At 42.3% G+C, this 12,177-nt stretch overlaps 1 protein-coding gene across 4 annotated transcripts in view; it reads left to right on the top strand.

Moving 5' to 3' along the window:
- The window catches only part of LOC139262847 (uncharacterized), a 73,733-nt gene extending 64,132 nt beyond the window's left edge, over positions 1-9,601 (top strand). For 3 of the 4 annotated variants that reach the window (XM_070878036.1, XM_070878038.1, XM_070878039.1), the window contains 5 exons: positions 4,772-4,870; positions 6,245-6,322; positions 7,142-7,198; positions 9,087-9,139; positions 9,280-9,601. In XM_070878036.1, the coding sequence (XP_070734137.1) occupies positions 4,772-4,870; positions 6,245-6,322; positions 7,142-7,198; positions 9,087-9,139; positions 9,280-9,351 (359 nt within the window). In that variant the 3' untranslated portion in view covers positions 9,352-9,601. The remainder of the gene's footprint in view (positions 1-4,771; positions 4,871-6,244; positions 6,323-7,141; positions 7,199-9,086; positions 9,140-9,279) is intronic. The other variant, XM_070878037.1, reaches the window with a different exon arrangement.
- The last annotated feature ends 2,576 nt before the right edge of the window (positions 9,602-12,177 follow it).

Below are 12,177 nucleotides of genomic sequence, written 5' to 3' on the forward strand. Positions count from 1 at the left end.
GCCTTTATTAGTCGAGGCATAGAATACAAGAACAGGGGGGTTATGCTTGAACTGTATAAAACACTAGTTAGGCCACAGCTAGAGTACTGCATGTAATTCTGGTCTCCGCATTACAGGAAGGATGTGATTGCACTGGAGAGGATGCAGAGGAGATTTACGAGGATGTTGCTTGGAGTGGAGAATCTTAGCTATGAGGACAGATTGGATAGGCTGAGTTTGTTTACCTTGGAACAGAGGAGGCTGAGGGGAGACGTCAGTCTGAGGGGCCTAGAAATAATGGACAGAAAGGGCCTATTTCCCTTTGCAGAAGGTCAACAAGCAGGGGGCATAAATTTAAAGTCTTTGGTAGAAGATGTAGAGGTGATTTGAGGGGGATTTCTTCACCCAGAGGATTATGGGAGTCTGCAACTCATTGCCTGAAAGGGTGGTTGAGGCAGAAACCCTTACCACATTTAAAAAATACTTGGATGTGCACTTGAAGTGCTGTAAACTGCAGGGCTACAGACCTAGAGTTGGAAAGTGGGATTGGCTGGATAGCCTCTTGTTGGCTGGCACTGACATGATGGACTGAAGTGGCCTCTGTCCATGCTGTAAATTTCTATGGTTCTATGATTCTATGTAAATTTGTTGTGAAGAGGATTGGGCACAACTGTGATTCCCCCGACCAACCTTGACTCTCGAGATGCCCACATGAAGCCTGGTTCCTTAGGTAAACAGGTTTCCTTGAGGGATAGTGGAAACAGATAGTGTTGATTCATTCAGATGCAAATTAAATAGATACCTTTCAGAAAATATCATTTCCGGGTGTAATATATAAGTAATTTGGGATATAACATGTGGTAAGTGTAGTGTCCTTGGGAGGGACAGTTAATCTTGGGAATGTGGCTCACACAGCTCTCAACTACAGGGGTTCCCCGCACCTCATATCTGGGTCTGTTGTAGACTAATTGATAGAGATTGATTCCTGTGATTATTGAACAACTCCATCATTGCTGGATCATCTGACTCCCAGAATGGTAGAAGGTGATCTGAATGGAGTTTGTTCTTTTTTAGTCCAGCTGTTCCTATGTCAGGTATTGAAGGGCTGATCTCCTCCATGGAACCAACAGAAAGCACTTTCAGAAAAAAAATTACATGTGAAGGATGATGTTTATAAACGCTGTTGGTCTGGAACGGTTTTTACTCTAATATTGACAATTGTCTTTGAAACATGTTTTCTGCAATGTCAAGCTGTGGGTGCATCACCAGAGTGGTCTCCTCCCATCTCCTGCCCTCCTCGGGAAGAGAAGTGCTTCTGATTGGTGGATGTGTGTCGATGATAATATTTGATGAGAAAACAATTAGCCTCAGCTGTGCTGTTGTCCACAGAAGAGTGATCCAACGATGCACATCGTCCATGCCCACAGAGGGAGCAACAGTCTGTTACTGCCCATGGAACTGTACTCCTATAATCGGGGAAGGAAAATACAACATCTTATCACACATGAAGTAAAGGAAAATGTGAGCTTCCATTTATATAGCATCATATTTAAAAATAATAATTCTCAGGATGTGGAGATCCCGGGCATTTACTGCCCATCCCCAGTTGCTAGGACACTTCAGAGGGTTGTTGAGAGTCAACCAAGTCTGTGGGGTCTGGAGTTACACAGGCCCGACTGGGGAAGGATGGCATGTTTCCTTCCCTGAAGGACATCAGTAAACCAGTTTTTAACTAGCGTCGATAGAAATATCAATGATATCTTGTCACAATGTCTGTCATACAGATAAAAAACTGTGCTAATGCTTTTTATGACAATCCGTTAGCTTTATGGTCATTTTTATTGAGAGCATCTTTTTATTTCCAGTATTCATTTTTAAACTAAATTCAAATTCTTAAATTGCCATGGTGGGATTTGAAGTTGTGTTCGCTGGATTACTAGTCCAAGCCTTCAGATTACTAGTGCAGAAAGACACGTTAAGGTCATCAAGATGTCCTATAATACTTCACAGACAATACATTGCTTTTGAAGTGCAGTTGCTGTTGTTATTGAGGCAAACATAGCAATCAAATTGATCTAATGAAGAATCTGCTATAGCAAATGAGGTGAATGATCACTTAGTCTGTTTCTTGGTCACTTAGTCTGTTGGTTGATGCAGACATTTTGGCCAGGACACTGGAAGAACTCTGTGAGCTTTGATCTTTGACACCCAACTGAACAGGCAGATAGAGTCTGGGTTTAATATCCCATTCACCTCTGACAATGCAGCGCTCCCTCAGTATTGCACCGAAGTATCAGCCGAGATTGTGTGCTCAGGTCCTGGAGTGGGGCTTGAAACCACAACCTTCAACAACAAGTGAATCATTTCATAGAATCATAGACTGGTTACTGTCATGTATGTAACCTTCATGTAACTGTAACCTTCATGTAACAACACTGTACACTGTATACACCTAAGAAATGCACACCTTGACCACAGGGGGTGAACTTGTGGGAGACACTCCTAGCCTGGTCTTTCAGGTATAAAAGGGGAAGCGCCACCTACCTTCATCACTTCTTGGTCCTGTGAATAAAGGTTAGCTCACAGAGTGACTTTGTCTGCAGAATGTGCCTCGTGTGAATTTATAGTAGTGTGTAAGGACACAACATTTGGCGATGAGGATGGGATGGTTGAAAAGGAAGCATTCGCATGTGTCTACGGGGTGAAAAAGATGCACCACTACCTTTTTGTCAGAAGGTTCAAGTTAGAAATGGACCACAAGCCATTAACATCCTTGCTGTCCAACAGTCAATGCCAATGCGTCAGCTCGCATACAGCGATGGGCTCTCACGCTGGCTGCATGTGACTACACCATACGGCACCGGCCAGGTACCGAAAACTGCGCTGACACGCTCAGCAGGCTTCCACTGGTCACCACTAAGGGGGCAGCGGAGTAAAGCGTTGAGATGGTCATGGCTGTCGATGCTTTCGACAGCGCAGGCTACTCATCACAGCCCACCAGATCAAAACATGGACAAACAAAGATCCCCTCCTATCCTTGATTAAGAACTGTGTCCTGACTGGGGATTGGGCGCCCGCACACGGAGCATGCCCTGAAGAGGTCAGACCGTTTCACAGACGGATGGATGAACTCTCCATCCAAACCGACTGCCTACTATGGGGCAGCCGGGTAGTCATGCCCCAGAAGGGAAGGGAAGCATTCATCAGGGAACTCTACAGCGAGCACTCAGGCATTACCCGGTCACATGTATGGTGGCCGGGAATTGGTGCAGACCTGGAACACTGTGTTCGCAGGGGCACGACGTGTGCCCAGCTGGGCAATGCCCCCAGGGATGCCCCACTCAGCCCGTGACCCTGGTCCATCAAGCCATGGTCACGTATTCACGTAGACTACGCGGGCCCGTTCATGGGGAAAATGTCCCTCATTGTTATTGATGCGTACTCGAAATGGATCGAATGCATCATATTGAATTCATGCACAACATCCACCACTGTGGAGAGTCTGCATGCAGTCTTTGTGACCCATGGCTTGCCGGACATCCTGGTTAGCAACAACAGCCCGTGCTTCACTAGCTATGAATTCTGGGAGTTCATGTCGGGTAATGGCATCAAACATGTCAGGACAGCACCGTTCAAGCCAGCTTCCAATGGCCAGCTGGAATGTGCGATCCAAATCATAAAACAAGGCATGCTCCGGATTCAAAGACCCTCCCTTCAATACCGTCTATCATGCCTCCTGCTGGCCTACAGGTCCCGACCGCATTCGCTCACGGGAGTCCCGCCGCAGAACTACTCATGAAACGCACACTTAAAACTCGGCTGTCCCTCATTCACTCAGTCCTGTCAGACATTATTAAGGGCAAGCGCCAGTCCCAAAATGAGTGCCATGACCGTAACTCAGGGGAGATGTATAGAAATCGAGGACCCTGTATTTGTTCTTAATCACGCTTTGGGGCACAAGTGGCTTGAGGGTGCTGTAATTGGTAAAGAGGGGAATAGGGTCATAATGGTCAGACTTAACAATGGACAGATATGCCGCAAGCATCTGGACCAAGTAAAAAAAAGATTTAGCATGGACACTGAGGAACCTGAGGAAAATCATGAGATGCTGCCCACACCACCGCCAGTGAACGAGCAACAAGAACCTTCAGCAGCATGCACAGTCCCTGCGACCAGCCTGGATGAGCCGGAATCACCACAGGTGACAAAGACGCATGCCAAGGCTCAACAACCAGAGCCCCAATTGCGGCGCTCCACGAGAGACTCAATCTTTGACCCAAAGACATTGGGGGGGAGGTGATGTCATGTATGCAACCTTCATGTAACTGTAACCTTGATGTAACAAAACTGTACACTGTATACACCTAAGAAATGCACACCTTGACCACAGGGGGTGAACTTGTGGGAGACACTCCTAGCCTGGTCTTTCAGGTATAAAAGGGGAAGCTCCACCCACCTTCATAACTTCTTGGTCCTGTGAATAAAGGTTAGGTCACAGAGTGACTTTGTCTGCAGAATGTGCCTCGTGTGAATTTATAGTAGTGTGTAAGAACACAACAGTTACAGCATGGAAGAAGGCCATTCGGCCCGTCGTGCCCATGCCGTTGGACTGCAATGTATCACCAAGTTTGTATCAGCGTCGACAGAGATATCAATGATATCTTGTCACAATGTCTGTCATGCATAAAAAACTGTGCTCATGAACCATTTTAAAATGGAGTTTGTTTATTAGAATGCCTGAAATTTATAAGGAAAGCTGAATGCATTTTATTGGTGATTTCTGTATGAACAGGTGTGGGAAATCAAAGACAAAAACCTCTACAACCAGGAGAAAATATAGAAGATGCATCTCACCTTTATTCAAATGCTAATGAAATGCAGCAAATGCAAGGTAACATTTAAACACCAATAACATAGTCGGAGTTTTACAAGTGCTGTGTTCCATTTGTTCATGGCAATTATGAATTCCCCTTTGTAAATTTCAGTTACACTTAAAAGACACTCAAACACAGAAATGTGTTTTATTCTGTTACATCCAAGTATCCTGTAGAATGCAAGTTCAATTTATTATCATAATCACTTCCCATTTTAACTGTTAGGTCTTCATTACAGACTTGTTTTATTTGTGTACTTTCTTAAGCTTAGATCCTAGGATGCTGTGGGACACAGATGACTCAAAGATCACAATTATCAGCTCTTTCTAAACAACACCCAGAGTAAGATTACTGCTGGTGAGACTAGTCACAGTTACCCACCCAAAAACCTGTAGAAACTCATTCATTGAGAGCAACTGAAACCTTCTACAATGTCGTTCAAAATTATTTTATGTCATGTTGTGATTTCCATTATTATCATATTTCATAATCATGACATTTTACAACAACAACATGTATTTATATAGCGCTTTTGATGGAGTGAAATGTCCCCAGACGCCCCACAGGAAAGTTATCAATCAAAATTTGAAACCGAGTGACATAAGGTAGGGTAGATGACAAAAAGCTTGATCAAAAAGGAAGGTCTTAAGGAGCATCTTGAAGAAGGAAAGAGAGGCAGATGATTAGAGAGGGAATTATGGGGTTTAAGGCCTTGGCAGCTGAAGGCTTGGCCACCAATGGTAGAGTGATTAAAATCGGGATGCTCAAGTTCCCAGAATTGGAGGAGCACAGAGATCCGGAGGGTTGTAGGGCTTATGGGGATTACAGAAATAGGGAGGGGCAAGGTCATGTAGGGATTGGAAACAAGGAGGAGAATTGTAAAATGAATGCATTACTTAACCAGGAGCCAATGTAGCAAATTTTAACATATTTTGATCTTCATTTGGAGACTTTCAAACCATTAACATTAATAAAATACAGCACACATCAATAGGCTGTGCTCATTTAAATCTCACTTATCCTGTTATAGTTTGCTGTGGATCCCAATTCACAGTGTGATTAATAGCTGCATTTTGAGTCCTTAATACTTCACCTCTAAAAGAGTGCTCATACATTTCCTGATATTTTACCCTACCACCATTAGATTCCTCCAACACATGTCACAAATACACTAGTTTTCCTAAACCTACTCATGACAACAATGCCAGATATTCAGTATATCATGGATATCCTTTTTAGACAGTGATGTTTTCTCTGAAGGACATATCCCACTTTCCTGATCATTCCAATATATCTCATTAGCAATGGAGCAGTTTTTGTACAAATTCCTGATACAGCTTTCTGAAAATCCGACCATGCCAATATCTTAATCAGAAAGATATATTTTCCAGGAGATAACGAGATGCCGGTGCCTGAGACAAGTCGTTTTGCTGAATATGCAACTGTCAATAGAAAGGCAAATGAAGACGGTAAGTAGATGAATCATATTATGTGGCTCTCTCTGTGTAGGTATTGTTAACATAGAAACTGTCAGATTTCATTGAGTTAAAATGTTGGTTCGAGGAGCTCTTCAGATATGTAATGATAAATTCTGAGATATTTTAACAATCTTTAACAATGTGGATCACGTTTGGCTTTGAGACTCCACATTATCCTATAGCTTCCCAACACTTCACATCCAGGCTCACACATGAAGAATGAGCATTTGAGTTATATACTGGAGGGCTGTCAGTGCTTGTGGAACCAGAGCCCAGTGAGAGTCAGTAGAGGTGGGAGAAATTAGAATAAAGAGTAATGTTGAAAAAGATATAATGAGTCGCAAGCAATATTTTTAACTTACATTGTTTAGTAAATCTGCACCAACAGATCTACAGTGTTGATTCTCCAATTTATGAGTCAAATGGGCAGCACTCGGAGACAGAAAGTTGTGGGTTCAAATCCCATTTCAGGCTTGAGCATATACTCTAGAATGACACTTCACGGAGAGCACTGCATTTTCAAAAGTGTTGTCTTTCAGTTCAGGCATGTTTCGGTGCATGTTAAAAATATCATCGTAACATTTGAAGGAGAGCAGGAAGTTGTGCTGACAAAAATTCTTCCCTTAACCAACACCACCACAAGAGATTAACTGGTTGTTATCTCAATTCCTGCTTTTGGGACCTTGAACGGTGTTTGTTTACCTGATAACAGTACTTCCACTTTCAAAGTAATTCATTGCTTGCTTTGGGATATGTTCAGGCATGATATGCATAGATGCAAATTCTTTATTTCTATCTTATTCTCTGCAGACAATGAAAGAGAAGATATTCAGTACGGATCTATTGTTTTTCAGAAAAAATCACCAGGTAGTGAAATCTAAAAAAGATTTCTGTTTTTCATTTTGCATTCTTCAAGTCAAGGAATTTTAGAGGTAGATAATAAAACTTATTACATTTAGGCAACTAATGTCAGCCTCGGGCACTCCGAAGGTAAAGATCCTCATATTCTGTCCTGTCGAAGTCCCCATCGCCAACCTCAGACGATCACCCACTGATGCCCCAGTGGGCCATTTTTCCATTTGCCACTCATATCCAACTTGTGCCCTCTCTGAGTGAAATTGCCAATAATTTTGAATTCGAGAAAATATTGTGCTGTAGGTCTGTTCCTAGTAGGAACTGATTTGAGATTACAGAACTAGAAACAACAAATATTAAAGTAACAACAGTCAGACACATTATTGTGGTAACTATGTTGCTGGACTAAAAACCGGAAAGTCATGAGTTCCAATCCTACCATGGTATGTTGTGAAATTGAATCCAATAATTTTCATAATTTCTCAGCTAGTACCAAGGAAATTTAGGTAATTGGGTTTACTAATGCCCCTCAGGGAATGTCACCAGCTTTGTGGCTTAAATGGGTCTCTAATCCACACTATGTAGTTAATGCTTACTGTTCTCTGAAGTATACAGTTGGTTCAAGAATGTTCACGGCTTTCTTAGGGCAACGAGGGATGGGCAATAACTGTGACTCTGATCAGGGTCATCCACATCCTGAGAACAAACATATAAAATCTTGTAAGATGGTGTAAGATCCTTAAAACCAGTAAATTCACCTTCACAGACAAAAAAGCATGGTAACTATTGGTGATATTGCAAACTTTCCAATTGGAACATTTTCTAGAAAATAAGTTGATGTGATAGTTAGCCACTTTATTGTAACAGTTGTTTCATCTGAAGAACATGCACTTCCAGCAGCATCTGAATGAACTAGCAGTGGGTCATGCAATCTCCCAGACATTATGGAAGGCAGAACTAAGCCTTGTGACTGATGGTCAACAGCCAGAAAGCCCCGTGACCTGTGGCCCATCCCATGGTTTGAGATGTGGTTTGTATTCTGTCTGTTTCCCAGGGGACGGGTCTTCTAGGACCTGGGCCTGTAACAGTAGTTCAGTCAGACCAGGCTGATGATCTGGCTAACAGATTAAGACACTCTGAGGCCTGGACAGGCAGATCCCACTTTGTGTCTGCTCCACCTGTGCAGCACCCGGGCAAGGAGGGACCAGGAAAATCAAGCCCCACATCTAATATAGCATAAATTGTAAATGGGGATTATGAAAGATCAGTGGAAAAGGCAGGAAATGGGATTAGAACAGGGAGTTGCAGGGGAACAGCGAGCAACAGCCGAGCTGCAATGGGCCAAATGGCCTTTTGCTGTGTTGTAAACATAGAAAATAGGTGCAGGAGTAGGCCATTCAGCCCTTTGAGCCTACACCACCATTCAATAAGATCATGGCTGATCAATCACCTCAGTATCCCTTTCCTGCTTTCTCTCCATAATCCTTGATCCCTTTAGCTGTCAGGGCCATAGCTAACTCCCTCTTGAAAATATCTAATCTGAGTTACAGGGTTGTTGTGGTCAAATCCCGTCTCAAAGATTTGACCACAAAAATCAAATCTGATAGTCCCATTCTTTGCTTTCTGATGCTGCAGAACCAATGCAACTCTCAAACTCTGCAGAGTAGTGTAAGGAGCTTTGTTCATGTATGACCATCCCTGTGGCTCACTGTGTAAATGCAGGGCTCAGTGTGGATCTGAGTCATACAGAGGACAACTGGATTCACTGTCAATCAATGTCTTGCTGATCATTGGCTGTACTCAGTGAGATGCAGTAAGTTGAGGACATTTATTTACCATCAGTCAGGTTTTATTGTTAATGCAATCCATCAATGTTATCCTTTAATTGTGATGTTTGCAGTTATCACAGGGTCCAGACATAGTGTGCAGTGCAATAAACAATCTTCAGATACTGTAAGTATATCCAATCCTATTGGTGAAATCACGCAACCTGCAATATTAATATCTGCAACAAATTTGTAAAGTTGTTATCTGATGTAAAGAGTTGCAATAATAGATCACATTACTAAAAATGGCTAATTTCTCTCTTGCAGAACCTGGGTCCTTCAAAGGAAGATGATTCATCTGTCATCTACGCACAAATAGCACAAGCTGAATATAAATGAGCTGCACAGGACAGAGAGGAAGACCTTGGAGTTTGATATGTGGAACATAACATTTTTGATAATTTATATTTTTACCCAAGAACAGATATGTCGCTTTCATCTTATGAATCTGCTGATTTAACACAATCATTGCATCACGCTTTTCAAACATGAAAATAACTTATGAATGATAACTTGCAATAGAAATGATTCTCTTAATATTGCTTCAACAATCCTTGCACAACTTCTGCAGATGCTATGTAAAAAAAATCAGCTATTTTATAAAAAATAAATCGGATTTTACATGTCATTTTGTTGCCCACTTAATTAATATCTCAGAAGTGTAATAACCAACAATGATGATTCAACTGTGCAACATATCGCTTAAGCTTGAGATTTTCTGTCACCGACTGGGTCAATTTGGGTAAATTCGTCCCTCAATAGCCACTAGCATTTAATTAATTCTCTCAGTGATACACCTACTGCTCTTGTTATCTTTGTGTCAGCCGTGGCTCAGTTGGTAGAACTATTGACTCTGAGTTATAGGGTTATTGGTTCAAACCCCACCTCAAAGGTTTGATAACAAAAATGAAATTTGATATTACCATGTAGTATTGAGGGTGTGCTGCACTGTGGGAGGTTCTGATTTTTGGATGAGACTTTAAACCGAGGTCCCGTCTGCTCTCTCAGGTGGATGTAGGAAATCCTGTTGCAGTATTTCAAAAAGAACAGGGCCTTGGTGCCTTGGCCAATATTTATCCCTCATTCAATGTCACTAAAACAGATCACCTGCTCATTATCAAATTGCTGTTTGTGGGAGTTTGCTGTGCACAAATAGGTTGCTGCATTTCCTACATTACAATGATGACTACACTTCAACAGTGCTTCATTGGCTGTAAAGTGCCCTGGGACGTCCTATGGATGAGAAAGGCGCTATATAATACAAATCTTTCTTATCATTATTTTTTTCCTTGGTTACCAGTGTGACTTCCATCTTAGACGGCCATTTATCAGTCCCTGTGCATTAAACACTCCAAATTATAAATCAACTTCATGCATGCTCTGTGTTATTCATTATATTTGGTAATGCTACAAATTCTTTTCAACAAAAACAAATGCCATAATGTGATCAACACAGATACTTAAATACTTGGAATGATGACTCTTGGAATCAGGCTCATATCCATGGGTGAAAATGATTGACAGCATTGATGCACATATTGGCGCGTGTCGTGGATTCCGGGTCACTGAGCAATTTCCTCATGTTGCACTGGAGATGATATAATGAAATTCCACCATTAAACCATTACCCAGACTTAACTTGGGTCTAATGGTGGAGTTTTATTGCCGTAATTTTGCCAGCGCTGAGAGGGCGGGTTTGGAGGCGGGTCTTCTGCCAAAATAGACCAGATTGCCAGCCGGTCGGCAGCCCTGGGGGCACAAGAGGTAACGCTGCGGGAGCAGGAGGAGAAGTTGTTGCAGCTGATTCTCTGGCTACGATTAGATCGATAAGAATGGAGCCAGCCGAGGGTAGTCCCGCCCAGCTGGACAACGGTGGAGAGGCGTTGGAGAAGGATGGAGTGGCCAACCATATCAACGGCCGCAGACAAGTCAAGAAGGACAAGGAAGGATAGTTTGCCTTTGTCACACTCAAAGGATATCATTTTATCAGGATGGTTTGGAAGTTGTCGGTCTTTCTGGTAGTGTGACAAATTTTCTTTGAAGCTGTTGGTCAGCTTTTCGTCAGTTACAATGTATTTTTGTCTTGAATTCACACATTGAGGATGTGGGTAAGTGGTTGAATGAGTCAGATGGCAAATTTGTACCTTCGGAGGAACAAGAGAGAAAAGCTCAGAGAAGCATTAAAAGAACAATATGAATAATATAGAAAGACAAGAAAGATTGCAAAGGGGAATGAGAAAGATTCAAAGTTCTGGTCCATTCAAGGCTTGGGTTGCTGTAAAATCAAACTTTCTCATCAATGCTGCAAGAATGTTTGCTACTTCTGATGAGAGTCTGTTCCCAAAATCCAGGTCAGTGCCATCATGTCTGTGGACATGTTATTCTAGCAGGCTGGTAAAAACTGACTCAGCCACAAAAACTGACAACCTCCTGGTGTGACTTCCTTAACTTCTCCAGATAAATTACATTCCTGATCACCAGAATCATCATTGTTGCTCATCTCTGTAATCTTCCAAATACAATAATATCCTTCCTGTAATTGGCTGACCAAAGCTGTGCACAGAAGTGTAGAAAGGTTTCTACTCAGTGTCTTATAGATTTGTGCCCATAAGATTTAAGTCCTTCTGAATCTGGTTATCTTGGGCTCAATTTTCCAGGGTCATTTGTGCCGTTTTTCTGGCGTGCGCCGTTTTTTCTGGGTAAGTATTCAATTCAAAGTCTCCCTCTGGAATCTGTGCCAGCGTAACTGCTTCAGTTACGATTATTCTAGGTTAGGTTTTTTTGCCGTCATATGACGTTCCCTCATGTCTGCGCCAGTTTTCATCATTTTTCACAGGTTGCCCCCAAAATTTTAATCCTATGTCGGCGTACCTGGCCACTCCCGAAAAACGTTCTGGTGAGTTAAGAGAAAGCAGCGCACATTGAGAAATCAGCGCTGAAAGAAGACATCTTTTTTCATCAAAGTTTTTGGAGGGAGACAAGAACACTTTAAATATCCATAATAAAGTATAACTTTTTTCACCTTTCAACGAAGTGCATGGAAGTTTCTTGGATTTCTGAAGTTTTCATTTTTTTTACTCACACATCACCACCGAACGTCTTCAAGCAGGGCTGGAGGGTCACAGCGTCAGCCGTCAGAATCGGCCCCGCACCCGTACACAGGGG

This window comes from Pristiophorus japonicus, chromosome 4 (genome assembly GCF_044704955.1).
Source record: "Pristiophorus japonicus isolate sPriJap1 chromosome 4, sPriJap1.hap1, whole genome shotgun sequence".
Lineage (NCBI taxonomy): Eukaryota > Metazoa > Chordata > Chondrichthyes > Pristiophoridae > Pristiophorus > Pristiophorus japonicus.